Source organism: Tiliqua scincoides, chromosome 4, assembly GCF_035046505.1.
Source record: "Tiliqua scincoides isolate rTilSci1 chromosome 4, rTilSci1.hap2, whole genome shotgun sequence".
In the NCBI taxonomy this organism is placed as follows: Eukaryota; Metazoa; Chordata; class Lepidosauria; order Squamata; family Scincidae; genus Tiliqua; species Tiliqua scincoides.
Window position 1 is genome coordinate 67,681,948 of NC_089824.1, and position 24,980 is coordinate 67,706,927.

At 38.5% G+C, this 24,980-nt stretch overlaps 1 protein-coding gene across 1 annotated transcript in view; it reads left to right on the forward strand.

Moving 5' to 3' along the window:
* The window catches only part of ZNF407 (zinc finger protein 407), a 434,476-nt gene that overhangs the window by 23,415 nt on the left and 386,081 nt on the right, over positions 1-24,980 (forward strand). The window contains exons 2-3 of the mRNA XM_066626167.1: positions 1,587-6,382; positions 17,065-17,179. Coding sequence (XP_066482264.1) covers positions 1,636-6,382; positions 17,065-17,179 — 4,862 coding nt within the window. The 5' untranslated portion in view covers positions 1,587-1,635. The remainder of the gene's footprint in view (positions 1-1,586; positions 6,383-17,064; positions 17,180-24,980) is intronic.

Genomic DNA, 24,980 nt, shown 5'->3' on the forward strand with positions numbered 1-24,980 from the left:
ACTGGTTTTTGTTTTTTTAATTCAAACTTTTACAGCAATGCCAAGAGTAAATCTAATGTGAAATACTACCTATTTTTCATGGGAGTACAATAGCACAAAGCTTTCACTAAAATAGCTGATAAGATTTTGGCTTAGTGCTGTAGGTGCCTCTGTACTGAAGCAGTGGTTCCTTCGCTAGGGGGTCAAGATGCTGGTGCTGGTGCGAGGGGACCATTTGTTGACCTTCAGGCCATGCTTAAACCCAGTCCCAACATTACTGCCAGCACTGGAGCAGTTATTGCCTTTCACACAGTGCAGCTGTGCCATGCAAGCCAAGCTGAGTTGATCAGTAAGGCAGGAGGCAGTATTATCCAAAGCCACATTGGCCCTTTAGGAAAAAAATGGAAACAGCAGCAGACATAAAAGAAAAATGTTAGGATTTTCTTGTATTACAAAAGGGAGGTTGTGTGTAAGCATTTTGAGATTGTGTCCGAGGAGAGCCGTGGTTCTTGTGGCCTCAGAGTGAATGGCCTCCTGTCCTTTCTCTGGTCTCCAGAAATCTTCTTCTCCACTGCTGTATTAGCAAGGAAGTGCTTAAAGTTAGATCTGGCAGTCAGTCCCAAACAGATTCCTTTTAGCACTTTATAGCATAGCAGGGGAAAACTTCAGGAGTCTGAGGGAAAAGATGGGAGATTTTTCTTTTCCTCCATTTAACATGTCCCTTCCCTTTATGAGCTGTGAACACCAATGCTATTTCAGGTTGGTGGTGTTTCACGGCAACCTGCTTGTTGTATTTTTGATGTTGCTTCTGAAAGAGCATGTGGTTACTCGGGTTTGAGCTCCGTTATACCAGTAGCCATTTTAACAGGACCATAGGATTGGCATGTTACTATTTTTTTTATCATTTTAAGCCAGTCATATCTTCCTTTTAATGCATTTCAGTTTGAGGACAGTTAGTTACTTAATTGTGAAACTTCTAATTCAGAAAAGGGTATTTTTCTCCCCCTTTTCCCAGTTGCCCTTTTAACAGAATGCCATGCTATCTTAGAGTACTGTGTCAAGACTGTCAAAAACAAAGGTCAAACATTTTGGACTTGGATTCCAAGAATGGGCACATTATTTACGCCACAACTGTGAAACAACCTGCATTGGATTTGTTCCATTTAACATCTACAATCTTCCTGAAATTAGCAAATATTGGAGCTAAGGAACAGCCACATGTTCTAGAGCAATGAATTTAAACAGACTGCAATGTTGTTAAAAATAGTCTTTTTCAAGGAGACTGAAAATTACTGAGGAACATCCTTTGTGAATATGTGAGACCAATTGTACATGTCAGTGAGCTTCTTTCTTTGTAATATATGTACAACTTTCCTTCAAAAAACTAGGTAATCCATATTTAAATGTCCAGTTATAATAATTTAAATATTATTACTGTGAGCACCACGATTGAAAATGTTTGCTAGAATCGTTAAAAGATTATCTCCATAGTTTTTGTCACAATATGTTATATACAATGTTATGTGTTGCATTAGAATAAAATACTGTTTTTTATGTGCAGAAGAAGCTAATAACATCACTCTTCTCTTCTTTTTCTCTTCTTTTAGATATCCTTGTAACGGATGAGCTAAATTGTTTTCTGTACAATATTCAAGGATGGATGTTGAAAAAAATCAGAAGAATGATGAAGGTGATGAAAATGTACAAAGTGAATTAGTACAAGAAGCTGCTAAAAATGTTTTAGCTGAAAATGCTCACAGTGAACATTTATCTAATCAGAAAATAAGCACATCTGAAGGAGAGAACCACCCTGGGAAAAACCCCGAAAAGAATGGCACAGCCAAACGTCCATTATCCAGTTCAGTGGATCAAGAACTTATTGTAACAAATATACTTGAAAATGAGCCTGTTTTAAAAAGATTAAAGCTGACTGTTGCATCACATACAGAAACAAATGAAAGCAAACTGTCTAAAGCTGCAGTGGGTCAAGATTCTGTTGATGAGACAAGCAGTACAGTTGAACAGGCAACAGCAATAAATGCCTTTTCCGTTAGTGATGCATTTATTTCAACAGGTTTATGTGTACAACATGATTTCAGTTCTGAAGGGCATGTTGTACAGGCAACATGTGTGGAAAAAGAAAATCATTGCGAGGATCCAACGCTCCTCATTGAATGCACATCTTCATTCCAAAATGACAAAACAAACGATAGCTGTGCAACTAGTAGTGTTGAAAAGGTTTTTAAGTGCACAACCTGTGCTAGGGTTTTCTTCACATATCCTGATTTAGAAAACCATATTCAAGAAAGCCACTTGAAGCAACCCAAAGAGCACGTGAAGCCACATTGCACTTATAAATCTGAACACACTCCATCTTTACAGAGGCATATTAAACAGGCTCCTGGTCAACTTAGATTATACTTTTGTGACCTCTGTGGTTTTCAGTCTTTTGAGGAAGATCTCCTGCGGACTCATTTTCTTGGCAAAACTCATTTACGTCGGCAAAAACTTGCTGCCCGGGGCGGTTTTGTAAATATATTGACAAAAAAATCATTTTATAAAAAACAACAGTACCGAGTCAAAGAAAAGAATGTGAGAATAAAAAGTACAAGTATTACACCTAAAGTAAGAAATACAAATTCAAATGAATTAAAATCTTCCAGCAGTAAAATAAACTTGAAAACAAGCAGTCAATTTTTTGTTGAAATGGTGCCATCTAAAAATATTTCAGCAGAAAGAACAGAGAGTATTACCAGTGAAGAAGCACTTTTCTGCAATGTGGATGGGAATCATGATGTCCAGGTTGTTAAACTAGATCGTTTGGGTTCCTCAGACTCCAATCCAGATATGTCCCAACCTGCTAAGGGTAATCACGAGAACTTTAGCCATGTAACTACCACAGAGATTGGTAGGTTCCACCATAAGAGAAACATTTGGTCACGAAGAATAACTTTCAAACAAAGTGGTTCTTATAGATTAAACCAGCAGATTAAAAGACGATATAATTTGCTGGGCATAGGTAAAAGAAGCAAGCCTGACTCTAACTTGAAGCATAGTGTTAGGACAGAATTCAGTCAAGGTGACATGTCGCAGGTTTCCCTAAAAGCTTTACAAATAGAAGACTCTTTGTGCAAAGCTACCTCAGAAACGCAAGAGCTTACTCCAGATGGGACAGAAGCGCGTGCTTCTGAGCTAGAGAATTCTCCAAAGAAAGTGGTTGATGTCCAAAAGCCCCAACATCCTTGTACTCACTGTGGATGTACTTTGCAGAACACAAAAGGTTTGGAATCGGTTGTTGACAGAGACCAAACCGAACAACTAAAATTTCATTGTCAAACATGTGGCTATTCTTGTGCATCCAGAGAGAACTGTGAACATCATTGTCAAAAGAATGGTCATCATGTAGGTGGTTGCAGGCTGAATTGCCATCATTGTTCATTTCTTGCCCCGAATAATGCAATTCTTGGGAAACACATGTGTGATGAGCATGGCATGTCCCATTATTGTGTGACTTGCCATTTGTGTTTTCTAACCAAGGAAGAAATGGCAGCACATAACACAACCGAGCAGCACATTGATTTATTATCTCAAGAAAATACTTTTCAACCACTTAGCAGTGATGTGGCTATGCAAACAACATCTTGCACTGTGATGGGATCAGGTATTCTTCCAAAGGTTGCCTGTGATGTAGAAGTGACAATGCAGCAAGAAATCCCCAAACCTTCTGTGATACAGCCTGCTAATGAGTTCAAGGAGTCTGTTTTGAGCAGAACCCAGTTTCAGTGTAAAAAATGTTTTTATAAAACAAGATCTTCGTCCGTTCTTACAAGACACATAAAACTTCGACATGCTCAGGAATATCATTTCCTTTGTAAAGCGTGCAACCTCTATTCATTAAGCAAAGAAGGAATGGAAAAACATATCAAGAGAAGTAAACACCTTGAAAATGCTAGAAAAAATAACATTGGTTTGCTCTTTGAGGAATGTATTGAAAGGGTATGTGTAGGTGCAAGTGATATTAAAAAAGTAACAGAGCCTTCCATTTATGGGAGTTTAAAAACTGTCTCGGAAAATGAAAGCATACAATTGCCATTGTGTACACTGGAGGATGTATCAATAAATAAAGAGTTATTTCCATCTGGTGAAACTGTTAAAGGCAGCAACTTGGTTCTGGGTAGCACGCCAAAGAGAGGGAGACCTAAAGGCACCATATCTCGGACATGCCCTCATTGTGGCTTATTGGCTTCTAGTGTTACCAATTTGACAGTTCACATTCGACGAAAGCACAGCCACCAGTACAGTTATTTGTGCAAAGTATGTAATTATTATACTGTAACTAAAGGTGACATGGAACGCCATTGTGCTACTAAGAAGCATAAAGGCCGTTTGGAGGCCAATGGAAAACAAAATGCAGAGATCATTGTGTGCCCAGAGGCAAGTAATGTGGAAGCCAGTACCAAGAAGATAAATAGTTCAGGAGGCGTTTTTAATGAACCTGTTGACCCTAGCAGTCAGTCCATACATTTGGACACTCCTGGTTTGGAAAGCCAGAAAGATGATCCGCGTTGTGCCATCCAAATGCAAGTTGAAAATGTGCTTCGGTTTTCTGAACTAGATAGAAATAGGAATCCTGAAGAAATAAAACATGTAATTGCAGAACCAGATACCACTTGCCAAGATGGAGACTCATTGGTTCAGACAAGACCTGCAGGTGCTAATGATAATAAGTGTATTCATTGCAGCTTTGCCACACATTCTTTTTCTTCTCTGGAAGTGCATATAAAACGGAAGCATACTAAAGAATTTGAATACTATTGCATGGCTTGTAACTATTATGCAGTTACTCGCCGAGAGATGATTAGGCATGCTGCAACAGAGAAGCATAAAATTAAAAGAAAATCATATGTGTGTGCTTCCTCTGGCGAAGAGACAGATTCAGCTGATATTGCCAAAGAATCTGCTATACTGTCTCAAGAAGATCATCAACCCGCAGAGGAATTTCAGATTATATTTAGTGAAACAAAATACAAAAACAATATTGAGGGGCAAAGCATTCTTCAGAAAGAGACGTCAGCTGGTTGTTCCTCTTCAAAAGATGGTGTTATTTCAAAGGTTCTGAAAGAAGGTAATATCTTCGATGGTGCCGATGTTGAGATTGAAGATGGAAATGACCAAGGCAGAGAGAACGTGGTCGGTGAAGGTCTCCAACAAAAAGTTATAGTCGCTAAACTTGGTGAAATAATTACGTTGAAAGAAACGGTTGATTGGGGTTTGCCAGAAAATATTGATGGTCAAGAAATAACCAAGTCAAATTTTAATTTCACAGCAGAAAGTGGAAATAAAAATGAAATCGTTGGCAAAGATTCTCCAAACTTGAATTTACTGAAAAGTAAGAGCAAGTTGGAGGAAGACACTGAAAAAGAATACGAAAATACTGAGGTATCTACTAAGGAAGTGAAAGCTGAAGACACACCCTTGCCCATTCTTCCAGAAACATGCAGCACAGAAGAGCAGCAAAATACTGATGCCCTTCCTGAAAAAACCATTCAAAATATACATAATTTACAGCAACAGAAAAGCATTCAGGTGGGTTCTACGATTGAAGAAGAGGATACCCTGATAGATGCCCAACATGAAGCAGAAGTATCTCTTTGGGGTTCCGATGGCTCAGTAGTGGAAGGCGTGCAGGAAAGCCGTAATGAGGTTTTGGACACTTTTATCGGTGCTGATGGCAGAGTGAAGGAAGGGATGGCAGAGCAAAACTGTGCTCAGTTTGATTCCTCTATAGTAAAATTAAAAAGCCATGAAGATGGTTGTGAACCAAGTGAACATTTAGCTGAAGGAGAATCTCTGAGTGGACTGAAAGTTTGTGAGACAGCCATGAAAGCAGATGTCTCTCAAGGTGGTGGAAAGAAGAAGAAAGCTGAAGCAAATCCCCAAGGGGAAGCTACACGCATTCGCTGTGATGACTGTGGTTTTTTAGCAGATGGATTGAGTGGACTGAATGTTCACATAGCCATGAAGCATCCTTCGAAAGAGAAGCATTTCCACTGTTTACTCTGTGGAAAATCATTTTACACTGAAAGCAACCTCCACCAACACCTGGCTAGTGCCGGTCACATGAGAAATGAACAAGCAAGTGTTGAAGAACTACCAGAAGGGGGTGCCACCTTTAAATGCGTTAAGTGCACAGAGCCTTTTGATTCTGAACAAAATTTATTTCTTCACATAAAAGAACAACATGAAGAACTACTCCGGGAGGTCAATAAGTACATTATTGAAGATACAGAGCAAATCAACCGAGAGAGAGAAGAAAATAAAGGCAATATTTGCAAATATTGTGGGAAGATGTGCAGAAGTAGCAACTCTATGGCCTTCCTGGCTCATATTCGCACACATACAGGTAGGTACCAGCAAATGGAACTGCATGTGCTTGATAAATGAAAGTTGAATTAAAACATGGCTGCTCCTTCTCTGTGTATCCCATTAAAAAAAAAAAGTTACCTGCTCTAATATTTTAGATTACTTCAAATATATTGATCCTGTGTTCATTTCGACATCATCTGTAGCCAGTGCCCAAGGCAGTAACATTGCTTGATGTTGTGACATCACTTTTGGTTTTCCCTGGAGGAGAGAGTGCTCATTGCAGCCGCTTTGTGCCCCCATTCCTTCTCCTTCAAGTGACCTTCTTGCAGTGCATTTGGTGCAAGGCCGTCACTTCTGTATTCTTTCTAGATGCGGAGGCGTGATGGCTTTGTGCTGGTGGCTTTGTGTATTCCTGAGGCCTCCACAGGAAAAGGAACTGGGGTGTGGAGCTGCTGCGTTGAGCAATCCTTTCTCTGGGGAAAACCCAGAAGTGTTGTCACAGTGTTGAGTGACTTCACTGCCCTGGGTGCCATGGCAGTGCGTTACACCCCTGCTCAAAACCCTTTGTTAATGGGGTTTGCACAGCCCAGCTAACCACAGTCTGGCCTCTCTAGGAAAAGAGGAAGGGATTGCATACTATTTAGCTAGAAAATAGGTGTGTGGGTTGATGAGGAGATGAGTCATCCCTTGGGGAGAGGTGTGTTAATTGAAGAAGATTGCAAAAGTTAGGAAAAGGGGGATTGAAAAGAATGAGACAAATCTTTATACGGGTAACTGCACTCTTGTCTATTTTCCTCATTGAGGAGCTTGAAGTTGCCACTATCTCACTCCTAGGACCATAAGGGAACTGCACCAAAGTGCAGCTTCCTTCTCCCTTGATCCCTTTTTCTTAGTTTCCTTGTTTCTTCTTTAATTATCACAGCTATTCTGAAGAATGGCTTGCATTCTTCTGTCTCTGAACAGCCATTTTATTTGGGCCACTTCACATTAGCACTTCAGGGCCCAATCCTGTCCAGTTTTCCAGTGCTGTTTCAGCCACAATACAGCCTTGAAGAAAGGAAACAAACATTCTCTTATCTGGAAGAGGCCTCCATGATTGCCCTCCCACTGCAGGATGCAGTGCATGTCCCATTGGCACAGCTGCACTGGCGCTGGAAATTTTGATAGGGTTTGGCCCTGAGTTGGCTACCCTCCTAAGCTCAGACACATTTCTACTCTAAGGCCTCTGAGAAGTGAACTGGGGTTGATTAACCCTATCTCTTTTCTTGAGCTAGTATGGATGGTGAGGGAATGTTGCAGACCTCTTGCTTGGAACCTATGATAACTTGGACCCCATTCCATGAATAAGCACCAAGATCAGTCCAGAAATGCTCTCCTACTTTCTATCAGTTCAGAGCTCTGGCAGCATTATCCCAGAAGCAGAGGAAAAAGAAAGGAAAAGAGAGAAGATATGGGCAGAGGTCAGGTACTCCTGTGAATAGCGAGAATTTAGTGTGCTATCCTAGAGCTCTTGGAGGAACCAACTTGGTATACTCATGTCTAATATGTGAAATTTGAAAATGCGGTGAGCCTATGGAATGGGCGGGAACTGAGTGCAAATTCTGTTTCAGAAAGTCCTATTGTTATCCCTAGAACTGCCCATTCTTCTTCTGCCATGAGATTACTCATGTTGTTTTGTGCTGATGTTCCAAATCTCAGGTTAGCCTCAAAATGTAAATTCAAGGTCAAGGAGCTATCTGGTGGAGAATTCAGTGGGCTAGATAGAGCTACATGAATTATTTTCACCATTTTTGCCTGCCATCCAGATTCTGTGACTGGACGAAAAACTTGACTAAGGAGAAAGTGGTCTGGAGCATTTGCATGGGGAAATTGGCAGCTGACACAAATGGCCATGCCCCCACTAACCTGCCAGCTGCCCTCTATAAATCCCAGTCCCCTTGCAAAATGTGTTATCTTGGAAAATGTGCGAGCTCACATTTGCCAAAGTAATGTGTAGTTCTACTCTGGGCTGGGAATATGAAGGTATTCTATGACTTTTTCATTCTGTGATGGCATTCTGGACTAGCAGCTTGGCAGGGCAGTAGAATCTATTGGCAGTAGAATCTCATCCAGGTAGTACCCCACCCCAATGTCATAAATAGTTTCCTATTTCTGGATGCAGAGTTTGACTTTTCATGTGTAATGGTCAAATGGTAGGTATTTGTTGCATTTCTCTTTGAAGAATGGTAGTACACTATTAGAAAACAAAATTGTATGATTATCATGGAAATGGCAATCTGTCGTCTTTTTAGAAGGTAGTGGAAGAGGTCATGCAGTACCTGTGAAAGTTGGACCTTGTCATTTAGACTCTCTGCTGTGCCACACTCTCCATTCTCTTTTTATGTTTTATATTAAGTGGAAAAATTTAAAACAACACTTTTGTCAAAAATGCATAAGCTGCAGTTCTAAATTTATGTAAAAATTCACTGCTATGTTTCTATAAACCTGCCATACATTTTTTATTTTAAATAGACAGCTTTTCTAAATCACTGAGCTCTGCTTAGACAAGTGATGTCTCTCTGGTTGAATTTATGAGTGGATTTGAATAATAAATTCACATTTCAATGAACATATTTTCATTAAAACTGTAAGGTTTATTTTACTGTACTTTTAAATAATGGCTTATTATAGAAGCTATAGTTTAAATTCATGTAGTGGTTGAAACTTAGTGCACAGTTTCTAGAAAGCATGAAAACGTAAGAAGTGCAAAACATTATGAAAGAATATTAATATTCTGGGTGTAATCCTAAAATAATGTTTGTTTCCTTAGAAAAGGCAGAACTAAGACTGGGCAATGTCTTTAAATTCAGCTGAGGAGAACTGGCATTGCCTTTAAGCATCTTCAGGTATCTTATTAAAACTACAGGATTAATTTTTTCTATCAGTACTTTAAGCTCCGGAATTCCTGTCTTCTTTTGAGCCTGCTAATACAACTATATTTGTGGGTAATGTTTCAGGAAATGTTTTAATTTTGATTCTGGTGATGAGTCTTTAGGAAGCACCAACATGTTCACATGGTTGGAGCAGCTTTTATAAGCCCTTAATATTCCCTCTTAAGGCAGATAAAATGGAATAAAACTACAGGGAAGATGCTAATGGAGCTCTCTTTAGAATTCTTTATGCAACTGTCTGGTCAAGACATGTTGCTTATAATTGATGTGTCCATTACTTGAATTCTCTTGTAATTATAGTCAATAAGTCTTGTAAATGTGTTAAAGCTCACTAAAAGCATACAAATTCAAGAACAGAGTAAGGCTAATAATTTAAAATAATCAATGTAGGCATTTCAGCACTTAATTTCCCTTGTGTGTTGATAGCTGATCATTCTTAATCCATTAAGATTTATTTAGTCGTTTACAATGCAAAATAGGTTTGCACTGGTCACTTGTGCCATTTGAAAATGTCCACCAGGTTAAGTGCAGAATGTAGTCCATTAGTCTTCCTTGACTATATGTATTAATTGCATTTAAAATCAAGTTAATGTGGATGTGAAAGTGAGGTAACTATCAATATATGACAAAGCAACCCTACTTACATAAGTTACATCATTGATTGTAACATTTAGTAAAAGTTAGCTCACTTTTTAACATCTTGTGTACGTCTTATCACAGAGTGTATTTTGTATTGTGCTCTGCATTAACTCTGAATGTACAGAAAAACAGGCTTTTGGGGGGTGACAACACATATCTACTGTTTCATTTTGCAAGTCGTTTTGGGGGGAAAGCAGCAGCAGAGGTTTTAATCTATTCTCTTACTCCCTGCACCTTAAAATGAATTGCTTTTCTGATAACTTTGCTTATGCACATAAAATAGTAATGCTGGTATTTTTATTAATAGTTAACTGGAAGAGGTTTTTATTCTTCCAATTCCTGGTTTTTTTTCTTCATTTTTTTTTTGATGTACTGAATGTTTTATGTAAAGTTTCTTCCCATCTTCTGCACAATAAAAGCAGTTCTATAAGAAATAAATGGGTTTTGGCCATCAAGATTGGGAGGCAAAAGGAGGACATCACAATGTATGCTTCTGTGTGAAGAAAAACAGGAGGAACAAATGCCATTCTAGTCTGCATTAGTATAATACCAGATTACCATATGATATGTATATGTTTCTGAATGTTTTTAACAGTTGTCTTTCTTCATAAGACCTTATATGTTAGTGCTTTATTCCTTTTTTAATCTCTCTCACAAGCACCCCCAACCCATCTCTCTTCAGTCACTGGAGTCTCCAAATAGTTGAAAATAGTGGTCTTCCAAAAGGTTTACACTCATTCCAAAGCTTCTCACGTAGCGAAGGAAAGGCTGTATGATATGGGAGATAACAAGCAAGTCCATCAAGCATTGACAAGTGAAAATGAGGAAGTGTAAAGAAAAGCAAAAGAAATATTAGAGGTGGAAGACTTTTCAACTCCCATTTCAAACAGGTCCTGTATGCTTAATTAACAACCAGAATCCTGAAAATATAGTGACTTGTCTGTTTACAATTTCTTCTGAAGTCACCAATTTAAGGGCTAAGCCCCTTCTGCGTAGAGATGAACATGGTGAAGATTCAGTACTCAGGTGTCCATCTACTTAAAATAACTTGCCTGCAAATCTGTGGTTTAACATAATTCAGTAAAATGTCTTTTGGGGGTAGGGAAGTGTCATGTGATGAAGGTGTCTTCTAAATGCCTCTCAGACCCCACACGTTTTAATACATTAAGAAAACTTTGCCAAATGTTAATTTTTCAGAACCTGGTTCCATTTCAGTCTTACCATATGAAGAGTATTCATGGAAGAACAAATCTTAATTGTTCTGAAACTGGTAGCAAAACTGGCCCGGGGGCCACTTGCGGCCCTCAGGGGCTCCCAATCAGGCCCTCAGGGAGCCCCCAGTCTTCAATGAGCCTCTGGCCCTCCAGAGACTTGCTGGAGCCCATGCTGGCCTGATGCAACTGCTCTCAGCATGCGGACGACTGTTTGACCTCTCACCTGAGCTGAGGGACAAGGGCTCCCTCCACTACTTGCTGTTTCACGTCTGTGATGCAGCAGTGGCAGCGAAGGAAAGGCTGGCCTTGCTTTGTGCAAGGCCTTTTATAGGCCTTGAGCTATTGCAGGACCTTCAGTCATTCATATAAGTTCAATCTCTAATAAATTCATTTATGTAAATTTATGCAAATTTGAAATGTAAATTAATTCTTTTTCCCCCCTGCCCCCTGACACAGTGTCGGAGAGATGATGTGGCTCTCCTGCCAAAATGTTTGGATACCCCTGTTCTAGAGGAGCCTCAACTTGTGCTGTATATGTAAATCCACTTAGAGAAATTTGAGACCTGAGCAATGATAATGCTTTTTTTTTTTGTACTCTATATTCTCCATCATTCATAAAACTGGCATTCAGCTGGACTCAGGGGCTGGGTAGTTTGAACCCTGAATAAGGCCCAAGCCCGTCAGAAGGCCTGGCTAACCTCTGGGTCTGCAGTACTAGTGACAGTGATACTGCCCAGTATATTATCAGGAGTGGGCAGGGGGTTCCATGGGGATCAAGTACAGGGCATTGCCCCATAGCCCCCTGCAGCCTGGCACTGATTGGCCTTCATGTTTTCATAAAACTTGTACCTTCATCTTAGTGGTGTGGGAGTATCTTCCCCATGGTGCGACCTCACATGACTGTGTGGTATACTGGTTCTCAAAGTGTTGAGGTAAAAAAAAGGGCTTTTAGTTGTCTGGCTTCTACCTAATCTGGGCTGACTTTATGCAGATATTGTGGCTTCTTGGTGCACAGACAGAGGTTTATCCCATCTCAGTGGGATGTAGCTTGTTTTCTTGAAGAGCTAGATGTAGCCAAACCTGGTTTTCTTAGGTTTTGAATGTATTCCTAATTGTAAAGATTAACACAAGATCTAGTGCTATGTAGAATAGTAACATAGTATAACTTTCTTGATTTGTCCCTACAAAATTATAAGGGGAGGAAATTATTATTGGACTTGATTCTTTAAGTAACTTGCATCACAATCCTAATGTCTATTCAAAGGCAAGTCCCATTGTGTTTAATGAACCTTACTCCCAGGAAAGTGCATCTAGGATTGCACCCTTGATGTTTCATCTCTAGACTATAAGCAACTGAGAATTATTTGCTTTGTGCTGTATAAAATGCAGCAATACTGTCATTTCACCAATGGCTTATAATGCATGTAAGATAAAAGTATAAGGGAGAGTATAAGGCTCAATAGTGAGAATGAGAGAGAGAGAGAGAGGAAATTTAGTTACAATATCAGAACAGAATAGTTGGGCTACTATGGGCCAGGCAGGGCTTTATGGTTTTGATCAGGGTTTGTTGAACGCATTATCTCATTTAGCAGGTTCAAGCACTAGTTTAAGTTTTCATTAGAACTATAATAGATTTTTCAAGATGCATTAGCTCTATGTACTACTGTAGTAAGGCTGTTCCATATGTAGTGTAAAACAAGGCAGGAGCTACAAAGAAGGGAATAGGAACAAACAATATGGGCTGACTGCAGATAAGTTTGCCCAAGTGAGCAAAGTGGAGCGTGTGAAACAAAGGAACATAAGAAGAGCCCTCCTGGATCAGGCCAAAGGCCCATCTAGTCCAGCTTGTGTATCTTACAGTGGCCCACCAAATGCCCCAGGGAAAACACAAGACAACAGACATGTCAGACTGCATCCCGGTACCCTCCCCTGCATCTGGCAATCAGAGGCAACCTGCCTTTAAAACCAATAGCTTGCACATACCTACTATGACTTGTAACCCATAATGAACTTTTCCTCCAGAAATTTGTCCAATTCCTTCTTAAAGGCATCCAGGCAAGACACCATTACTAAATGTAAGGCAGCTTCTTAAAATGATAGAAGGAAGAGGATAGTCGAAGTGAGATTGGTGCAGAAAATAATGCATTGACAAAACAGTTAGGAGTAGAAAACTGATTATACTATTGTGACAGAGACTTTTAGCAGAAGCATTTTAAATTTACAATAGGTGAGAAAGAACAGCAAAACAGTGGCATAGCAAACTCATCTGGCACCAGGGGCACAAAATTTTTTAACAGACACATACTAAAATATCAATTTTAACACCTCTGCTCATGTCCAGGAGGTGGTCTGAGGTGTGGGGAGGCCACATTCTGCCTTCCCGGGCCTGAGAAGTCTTCCTGGAGCATTTAGAAAGACACTTCTGGTTTTCATGAAAACCAGAAGTGCCTTTCTGATACCTCAGAAGGCAGGTGTTTTTTTTTTTGCCTTGAGTCTGCCTTTAGGGGTACAGGTTGGCACCTCTTCAGGACATGATACCTGGGGCATTGAACTCCCTGTCTGCCCTTAGCTACCTCACTACAGCAAGGGAGACAATCAAGGAAGAGTTTGCTTTAATGTAGGTGAGATATATGACCAGAGCATGGAAAAGACTTTTAGCAGGTTTGAGAGGAAATGTAATAAAAGGTAGATGCATGTAATGGCACAGATTCAAAGGACTGGCTTCAAGGTGCTTGCAGTAGCCCAATGGAATGTTTGACTTTTCCCCCTGGGAATAGTCCTCCTGCCCTCATCAACATCAACAATGTTGAAATCCTTCCTTTCAATCTCTCCTTCATACCCTTGGTATGAAGCTGTCTGCTTCACTGAGTAAGGAAGTGCTGGGTAGCCATGCTCCCATGCTGCCGCATTTTCTGGCCACATCCCTTAATACCCCTGTGTTCAGGACTGTTCTTTTCTGCAGAGCGTTTGTCCATGCAGTTAAGAACCCTGCCAAGTAGGCTTTTATTTGAATAAAACATGAAGTCTCTTTTGGGTCCTGGGTTAGACCAAGGGCCTACTCCTATCCAATTTTTCAGTGCCAATGTAGCCATGCCAGTGGGATATATACAGCTTCCTTTGGTGGTCGGGAGTTATGGAAGCCTCCTCAAGGTCCTCAAAGGAACATTTGTTCTCTTTACTTTTGGACTGCATTGTAGCTGCATTGATGCTGGAAATTGGATAGGCCTAATCCTAAAATCAGTAGCTGTTAATAACAATGCTACCATGCACAAGTATGTTTTTGATACTGTAGAGCTGACCCATTTCTGCCCAGCTCACAGGTGTACACATTTGATCCCTGTTACATATATGCAACATTGGGCAGAAGTGGCTTTTAATATCAACATTACAATGAATGCTTTTTAATACTGTCAATTTTAGCTCCAAATATCTTGGTGTATCAGTGGTGCCTGGGCTCCCTAAAACTGCTGTCAATAAATAATTTTCAAGGAGAACAGCAAAAGTGCAGAAACCATGGAGCACCAATGATAACTGAGAAAAGGAACAAATTTACCATGTTTGGAGAAAGAAGTAAAAAGAATATGGAATGGAAACTGCAAGATATTTTAGTTTCTATGAAATAAAATAGAAATATAAATGCGGATAAAGTGCTTTACCATAGTCGGTCATAGCCTTGGCATTATATATTGCGTAATTAGTCTTTAAACTGATGAGTTAGAACGTCAACTTCAACACTTTGTATTTAATGTGGAGGTAGATTGACTTTATTCAAATTTATTTTCATGGGTCCCTTTATAGAATGCAGTGTTGATCTGGAATGCCACCAAATTAATGGTTAATTCAGTTTTATCAGGATAATTTAAATAAACTGGAATTTTCCAGTGTGATTGATAGAATGTGATCACTGTTAGCTGCAGTCTCAACCTGCTTTTGACATTTAAACATATAAAGCTGACTAGATATAACCATTCAGGTGCTAAATATATTTTACATCTACTTCTAACAGTAGAAATGGAAGTATTAAGAGATCTGGCTTCATTGTCATTGAACTGTGAAATATTCAACCTTGTCTGCCTGTGCTTAGTACTGTTGACTTTTTTATTTCTGCTGGAAGATTAAAATTAAATGCTTCATTTTTCGTCAGCTTTTGGGAATTAAATTGAAATTTAAGACTCTAAAAATTTTTTTTTACCGAGATCCTCAATTTAAACAAAGTCTTCTAGGATGATATTCTGTGTTCAAGGGCATAGGAGAAAGGTTCATTGATCAAGTATGATGTACTGTAACATTTTTCTTATCCCAGTTCTTTTATGTATATTTATTAAAGACACCATATTTCATATTATGTTTAACTATATTGGAGGAAGTTCTTCACAAAACATATCCCAAACATAATATGAAGTATCTGTGAACATATTGCACTTACTCTTAACTGCAATTCTGGGATTTATGGATATAGAGATTTGCTGGTCTTATAAAAGTTGGAAAGGGTCATAGCATCCTTTAAAATGATGTGTCACCGCTTAGTATCCCAGTACTGACACCTGCTAGGTTTAATGACTGCATTTTTGTGATAATATAATTGCCTCCATCTGATTGGAAAGACTCCTTCAGTTACAATGTGTATGCCTACATTTTCTTGGCCTGACTGTCTTGCCAAAGAACAGGTCGGTCAGCTTTCTTGTGGGGCAGGAGGAAATCTATAATTCTTTGGTCTGTTCTATGCAGTTAAAGTTTGTTCTCGAAATAAATAATAGCCAAAATGTCAATACTTCTAGTTTTCAGAATAATCATAAATTCCTGACCATAAAACAGTCATATAGGTGTAATATTTTATTCAGTGTATTTTCATATACTGCGTGTCATTGCAATAGAAAGGCAATGAATCATTCTATCTGTATGGACAACAGAGAGTGAGAGCACTGAAATATCAGTGCTAAGGTGTAAGACTATTGCTTATCAGGGAGAGGAACATGGTAAAATTACCTGGTTAAAAAAATCTTTAAAATAATGCATCTTTTTAATGTGAGCATTCTTAAAAACGTATGCACTGAGAAATCAATCCAGATATACTGAGAAACCAGGAGCAGCTCTTCTTTTGTAATGATTGTTGCATACCATTGCTTTCCATGTTAGGTTTGGAGGCTTTCAGGAACACCCTGTATCACTATATAAGATGCAGGTTTCACTCTTAAGAATAAATGTTCTGTAACTGCTGATTCATGTAACTGTTTAAATACATTGAAAGATCACGTTTTATATAATGAGCTTCTGTCACAAAAGCTTCTCCAAATGATAAAATTGTAGGTTACTATGACTCTCAAATTTGCTTGTTTGGCCTGACCATTTTAGGCATTTGATAGTTTGAGAATACTTTCACAGGGCTATTTTATTAAGGAAAAAGTGAGGGAAAAGATCACCTTGCCATGGCACTTCCGCCTTTAAAAAATGGTCTTGAGGAACTGGAACAGTTAAATGGAAATCTTTCTTGTGTGAGTGTCACTGAGATGAACCGGAACAGGTTCTGCTGGGCTATGTCCCAAGTCCTAGCAATTTTGTGATATGGAGCAAGTTTTGTGGCCTCATTTCAAAGTTCCTCAAGTATCTCATCTTCTAATTATCAATACAGTTTCCATAATAAGTGAGTGCTCATTAATGAAACCCCATTTTTCCTTAACTTTTGTGTTTGAACTTCAGGAAAGTATCTTTAATGAGAAATATGTGGCACATGCCCTAACAGTATCCCTGGAGTTATAAATGTATGCAACAGAATTTTTTTCTTTTGGCTACTAGGCAAGATACTTAAACAGGTTAAATATCGGATAGTGATTTCCACACCCACCCACCCTATTTCCCCCCACAAATTGTGATGTCTTTAACCAAGGGTAATATAATATTCTAATTCAACTCCTATCTTTATGCTAAATTTTGCTTAGGATCAAAGCCATTCAAGTGCAAGATTTGCCACTTTGCAACAGCTCAGCTAGGAGATGCCAGAAACCATGTCAAGAGGCACCTTGGGATGCGGGAATACAAGTGTCATGTCTGTGGGTGAGTAAATTGAAACAGTTCCTCCCTTGGTTAACCAGAGAGGAGTACAGGCTATGCATTGTTTCAGCATTCAGAACGAGGATGTGAGCAAGAGGGGCTAAAATTATGCATGCATATCCTCCTTCCCATTGTTATGGTAAATTCCTTAAATACAGTTATGACATTCTTTTCCTACTTCTAATCCAGTACTGCAGATGAGCAATTTTATGGGCTACAAGGTCAATTTGAACCTGTAATCTGTAAATTGACTAAATTATAGGATGTTCATTCACATTGCCAGGGAGAACTATAAATTCCTTTTTAAAGGCATAAAAAATAATATAGACTTTAATTTGGTGTGCGTTTTGTGTACATGTGCACATACATGTATTTGTGCTATAATGTTATAGTTCCAACTCAGTGATTAGGTCATGGGCTTCCATATGATTTCTGTATTTCAGCAAAGAAGAAAACTTTTAAGGATTTTTAAATATTGCCAAGCACATCTTGCATATGTGGTGTTATCTTGGAAAACCTGTTTTCTTTCCTAATGGCTATTTCGTCAGAAGGGCCATTCGTAATGTTTAATTGTCCTTCAAATGTGTTGCATTTAATAGGGAGGCACTGAGACTCTTTAATGCAAAACTAATTAATTTAGCAGAAATGGTTAAAAGGTTTTAAAATGCCATGGCATATATGGTACATCATAGACATTCAGAGGTGGGTTTTAGTACCATAGTTCTATTAAAAGTGTATTTTAGTGTTATTATGCTAAAAGAATTAGCTAATATATGCATCAGATAGAAACGCTTTCCACAAAACAGGTTAAGTTGCTGTGATGGCCTGATGGCTAGTGCATGGAACTGCACAGGTTCACTTAGATAAGTTGGTGCATACATTGATAGTGAGGTGGGTGGTTCAGGATATTTTTCAGCAAGATTTTCTTCTCATCAGTTCTTGCAATTAACCTCCTTACAGAACAAAGTGAGTGCAATATTCTTAAGCAAATTAAGATTCTTTTCACTGATTCATGTGTCTGTTTCACAAATAATGAAAGGGTGTCTGTTTCAGATTGGTAAGGATGGTGTTATTCCCCGAAGGGAGGTGGGAACTGGGGAGCTGGTGGCCAAGTTACTTTAAAGCACAATGGAAGTGATCATTTTGGACAAATATTATTAAGCTGTACATAGCATCACTGAAAGCTGTATTTAGTAGAAGTCTGTTTTTTTTTTAACTATAATAATTCTGTGCACTTGACTTATCGGACACTTCTGTCTGAAAGCTAATGACTGAGGGCAAATCCACAACACTGTCTGAGAACAAAACTTGGCTTTGTCTCTGAATAGTCAGCAAAGCTATAAGTATTGCTTCATAAGTAAATACCCTCTTCATCCATGATGAGTTTAGACTGAATATATTTAAGTAGCAATACAGTAATAGTCCTTGAAGTTGCAATTGACAACCTGCTGATCAGAATTGCAGTGCCTTGTGTTTATGGGATTGAGGGAGGCGAGTTGGCACAACCGTTTTTAATTGGTGATGCAGCCTTTTCAATTTCTTTCTCCTTTGTTAGAAAAAAAAGTATGCTTATAATTCAAAGCAGAAACCGAAGTTGATGATTCAAAGAACCTATTGGCTGGACACTTAAATGTGGCAGTTGCCAAAGACTTTTAATGACATACTATATAAAGAGTATAAAGAAGATTATATCTCACAATATTCTTACATAGAAGTATATAGTTAATGTTGATAAGATGTGTGTTTATGTGATGTGTGGTAACTAATGAAAGGAGACACGTCTGTCCTCTTCACAGATATCTGCTACATATGGACATTTTGTTTGCAGTTAAAATAATTAAATTTCATCTGATAGTCACAAAAAGCATTGCAGCTATTACTTACTAACAATGGCTGAATTGGTAATGACATCTTGTCATTCTAACAACTATAATGGATTTAAAGAAGAGATAGTCAGTGCAGTTTGAACTGCCCACTAAATAATGAATATACCAACCTTTTAATATGTGTGTGTGGGGTGGGGTGGGGAGGAGAGAGAGTATAATAGTCTGTGCTATATTTCTGCCATGTTAACCAAAAAGTTAGGATAGTGTATAGGTTACAAAGTAGAATGGCAACATAAAATTGCTGGGATTGACTATCGGATTAGTGGCAATATAGAGCATTGGTACATTAACATCACTGACAATGTCAATTCATTATCATTGATGGCTAAATAATCTTACAAATGCTCAGTGGACCTATTAGTTCCTGAACATAAGCAGCTCGTGCTGCATTTCTTCATTAGCTTTAATTGCTATAAATTTACCTTTTTAAAAAATCATGTTTTAAAAGGTGAAGTGATCTTTCAGGAACATTAACTTGGTAATTTTGTCACAAACAGAAGGTCCTGTACTCTGTTTTCTTTTCTGTAGCAGTTAAGGTTGTATCCTGTGACTTTTAGATACCAAACAACAAGCTTTCTATTAGTTGGAAGGTTAAATTGTTTTTCCAATTGCTATGCAACCTGTCTGGGCATTTTTTTTTAAAGGTTGAAATATCGGTGCAAGGCTATGGATCATTATGAATGTAAGATACCACTTGATTGCCTTGAAATACAATTTAGTTATGAATTGGAAAGCAAAGAACCCTTTGTAAAGTAATGCCAATCTAAGTACTAAAAATGAACTGAACGTTTTATGTACTGTATCTTGATCACCACACAGAGGAGGGGGGGAAAAGGCAACAATGTTTTTGCATGTTGCTTTTATTGTTACACATCTAAATTTTATTTTTTCCAGCTGCACAGTAGAAGTAGTCTGCCATAGAAATTGGAAGCTACTAATCTTTCAGCATTTGAAATAAACCGTCTGCTACTCATTTCCTTATCGGCAGATGTGTGGTGATTGTTTTCCTTTTGCGTTCTGTTCATGAATGGGAAATGCATCCCTTGTTTGAGAAGGGATCTGTTTTCAGTGAGTATCCAACTGCTACCTATTTAGATTTAATTTTCAGAAGTCTGGCTATGAAGTTGTTGATGACACAAAGTTAGATTAGCAAATCTGACTGGTTTCCTAGCATTTAGCTTCTTCTTCTTCTTTAAACTTATACAGTGGAATGTGGTCAAAAGGCTTATCATGCACTTTTGAGATTCTGTGCCTCAGGTATATGAAAAATGAATAGTTCAGCACTTCAGATTTTAAACAGAATTTATAGGCAAGTTATAATTTAAAAATACATCTACTTTTCTTTCTTTTGGTTTTGAATGTAGAACTTTTAAAATATATATATACCTCACAACTAGAGTTATTTACTTTCTATTTCTCTACTTAATTTGGTTTAAATAAAAAAAAATGACTGCAACAGAAATGGGGGATGAATCTCTGGTGTTTTCAGAAATGTTAATAATTTTGAAATGAATCCCATTGGTTCTTCATGCATTCTTGCAATAACTTTAAAATAGACCTTTGTTATGTCATTTTTACTGTTGCAGACTGTTGTTTAGATAATGAATAATATTTTGCAAAGCCCAACCTTTCCTCATTTTTTTTTAAAGCCACTTCAGGCATTTGTTCTAGCGTGTTCTTTCCTTTGTGCTTCCCGTATGTTTTTGTTTTCCTTGCACACCATCATTTGCAGAAGAGATTTGAAACGTCATCTTAAAGTTTGTCCTTGACAGTGTTGTCAACATTTTGATGAATGTGGTTTCTGTAATAGTAGGTTATCGTTTCAAACAGATACATTTAATTTTGAAAAAGTTTGAAAAGGTGTGTGTGAAGTAAAATTGAAGCCTGCCCCTTAATGCAAGATGATACATTAGTGTGCTTAGAAGCAATGTCATATTTAATGGGTAAAAAAGTTCCTGAAGAAAACATGTTAGTCTTCAGATGTTGCAGCTTAAGGAACTGTGTTGCTCCTTCAGTACGTTTTGCTACTAGAGATCCATTTTGTCATACAAGTAAAAGCTAAGTATATGACACTCTTCTTCGTCTTCGTCTTCTCAGATCCAGATTATTTGAACTTGAGCTCTTTTTTATTTTTGAACAAAATAATAACAAACACTATTTGTGTGCTTAGTCTAGCTTGTAGGGAACAACGAAGATTCATTCTCAAACTTAAGATCAGAAAGAGGTGAAGATGTACATCTAGTTTTTGTATGTATATTAATGTGCCGCAAGTGAACTGTGTGCTCTGTGGCTAGATAAATCTTTAAATGGAAAGTTGAAACTTCAGTAAAACTATTTTTGTGTGGTATTACCTATTTTTTGTACATTAGAAGGGATCTCTGTGTAGATGATTATAATGTCACTTTCTGACCTTTGCAGCTTGAATAATTGTAAATCATTGCTTCATAACGTGTCAGAGAATGTCTGTACTAGGCAATTAAATGGCAGAATATAATAGACCAAATTATTGCCTGTCATGTTTTCAACAACACAGTTAGTATTTGAGTTACACTTAATCATTACGTGCATTAGCAACTTCATTGGAATCCCGCTTCAGGCTGAGCACGAAATACATTACATTATTTAAACCTCTAATGGTAGAAGTCATTTATTTGTGTTGAAGTGTACAACATGCAGAGTTTCATAAAGCAAGGAACACTTGAGAGCTTAATTTATCCAAATCAAAGTCTAAAGGCAGATAAACACAAGTGGCAAAAATTAGTAATTTTTATAGGCTGGAAATATTTAAAAATACATGGTTGTGGGTAATTGTAGGCAGCAGGAATAAATTAAAATCACTATTTTTAGTCGACTCAGAAAAACTAAGCTGTTGTATACTTAAATCATCAAATGCACCATGGAATTGCATTTTTTGACGGAACAATTAATTACACACATCATATCCACAGCTGTATCCAAATAAAACAATGCTTGCTTCTGCTGCTCAAATTATCAGAATTATCCGTATTGGAGATGGCCCGAAATTTAAAGATGCTTCAAGTTACCAAAGAAAATATTGTACTGATAACAATATGTTTTTGGTGTCAAACCACACTTGTATGATCAAAGTATTTTGAAAAGGTTAGGCGTACATGTACTAAGAAAGTATGTGAATGGTTGATTACTTTTATCCCTCCTGCACTCACAGGTTGTACAAAGCAGGGGTTAGAATTGATAACCTACAGGTGTATTTTGTTGTACAATTACATACCACAACACTTTTGCCATCATATAGTTTTTATCAGGGAACTGCTTCTTAGTGCAACTTCACAGTTAGCCTTATAGCCCCCCTCTCAAGGCCCTAGGGCATTTTAACCTTTATTTAAAAAAATCATTTGTTAGTACATAATTCAACTCAAGTCTAGATAGATTTAAACTACAGTTATTGAAGCATTTCAATAAAAATAATAACTGGTCAGGTTTACTTTCATGAGAATATTCGAGATCATGTCTATTGGTGCGTTTTTGTATGATCTGAGGTGCTGAGTAAGAATGTAGCCGTGCTTTTAGAGCTTTCTTGGGGCTTTCTCGGGGCTAGGCTCAAATGAATCAGTGTTTGCTTTAACACATGAGATGGCCCAAAAGGCAGTGAAAGGCCCCTGCTATCGAATAGCCAGCAGTATGCTTCACTAATGTCCAGTGTGGTAAATGAAGCAGAAAAGTCAAGGCCAACTTCTAGTTGCAATGCTGTATGAAAAACGTATTTTTATCCACCTGTACTTCAGTTGAATTATGACAGTGCTGTTGTTGGACTTGCTGAAGTGAAAAGATATGAAAAGTACATACTTAGCTGAATATATGTTTGTATTTGAGTTAGGGACACTCCCAGTGATTTATACCTATACTTCTACAGTATATAACCTAATGCAGTGCACTTTCAAACTGCAATTATAAAGATACACGCAGCTATGTGATTGTGATATATGTATTACATGGAAGAAGTACTCCTTCTCCTGGAAGTGTTTCATTTTTTTTTCTGTGAATGGTTCTGAACAACAGGATACATTACCGGATCCTAGAAACATTTGTTGCAGGACATGCCATGTGTTTAATAAAAGTGAAATTATTGTGAGTTTTGCATCCCACAGTTGCCATTGCTGCAGAATTTATTATAATTAAGTATACCTATACCCAATAAGATGAGATTTCTCAACCTTTTCTCCAAGAGAGATACATTGACCGTTTCACAATGAAACGCTGAGGTGCATGCCTTGAGTTGCGAAACAGGTAACAATTCAAAGACCATTTTGCAGACGTGGCTGAATTCGGACTCCATTTTATACTGCAGTTCTTGTCCACACACAGTCAAATATGGATTTGGTGAAGACACAGGATTGTTGCTTCAAACTGCAAGACACTGTGGATAGTGTTTTCTTTGGCCAATGTATTAGATGCATGAAAGGGTTTTCATATGCTTAGTAGGTGTTGTAAGCTTCCTAGTTAGGTGCTTATTTTAAAGAATCTAGGCCTGTGGTTTATCATAATATATTCTGCCAGAATTGGACAAGAGATGGCCAGCAATTGCCTTACCTTCTTATCATAACCAGTTAAGGCTAAAGATAAACAGTTATGTGATGTTTTTTCCAGGTAAGGAGACTACCAAAGAAACTGCATGGATTGTCACTAGTCCAGTTTCACCAAATCATAGTGAACTAGGTGTTATTGTCCTTCCTGGGTATTTGGGGGAATGAGTGTAATGCTAGCCATGCCTTTTCTAATGTCAAAAGTGTTGAGAACCCTTTGATTTGTTTCAGAAATGGACTTTGGAAGATCGCTTGGTTTACTAATGCACATGAAGGTAGCAGGGATGGGAACTCAAGTCACGTGACTCAAGTCCGAGTCATGAAAATCAGAGCTTTTTGCTGACTTGTGGAGACTCAAGTCACCTGCGCTGATAACTTGGGCATTGACTTGAATCTGAGGCCACTGACTCAGCACTCGTCCCCATGCATGCAGACTCGAGTCTGCCTGTGTCTGGGTGTGCTTGCTTACTTTTTTTTATGGCATGAAAGACCTCATGGAGCCATCATTCAGCAGCAGGGCAAGCAGCAGGAAAGTTCAAGCCAAAAGGCAGGGAAGGGTTAAGGTTTTGCTTTTGCATTGGGCCGGAGGGAGAGAGTGGGCTCTCTTGCCCATCTCTGAAGGAACTGATGGTCATTGGATGTAGGATGGGCAGTCTGGTTTTTTTCTTTGAATGAAGGAGGCAGAAGGAGGATCCCAAGGGGGTTTTTTTGCCTTAGAACTGGCAAGAAGAAACTCTGGGAGGGGAAGGAGGCAGGGATGTGGTAGGGAAGGCGGTTCGTAATGATCACGCTTTCCAAACGCATGACTCCTTTTGGCTCCATTGTTACTTGGGAGGAAGAAGCCTCATTGAATGACCAGTGCAAATGGAACTACTTCTGAGTAGAGCTGCAAAGGATTGAATTGACCTGGTAAGCCTCCCAGGCTGCAATCCTAACCACACTTTCCTGAGAGTAAGCCCCATTGAACAAAATAGGACTTACTTCTGAGTAGACCTGGTTAGGTTTGTGCCCCCAGCTGCTGTGTGTGATCCTCCTCCCTCTTACCACTTCTCTCCTGGCTCTCACCTCCCACCCCCTCCTACCCTGTTTACAGATGGGATGGGGACATCAGGGGAGTGTTTAAATAGAAATCCCACACACACAGCCTGGCAGCAGCTCCGTTTTCTTCCATGGCTGACTTTTTAAAGGAAATGACTTGAGTCTTTTCAAGTCATAAAAACATTCAGGGCAACTTGTAAAGTGCCCCTGTTATGACTCACTTTCGAGTTAAGTCACAGAGACTCGTGACTTGACTCGAGCCAAGCCGTACCTGACTTGCCCGTCCCTGGAAGATAGCTTAGTTTATTCTAAACCACT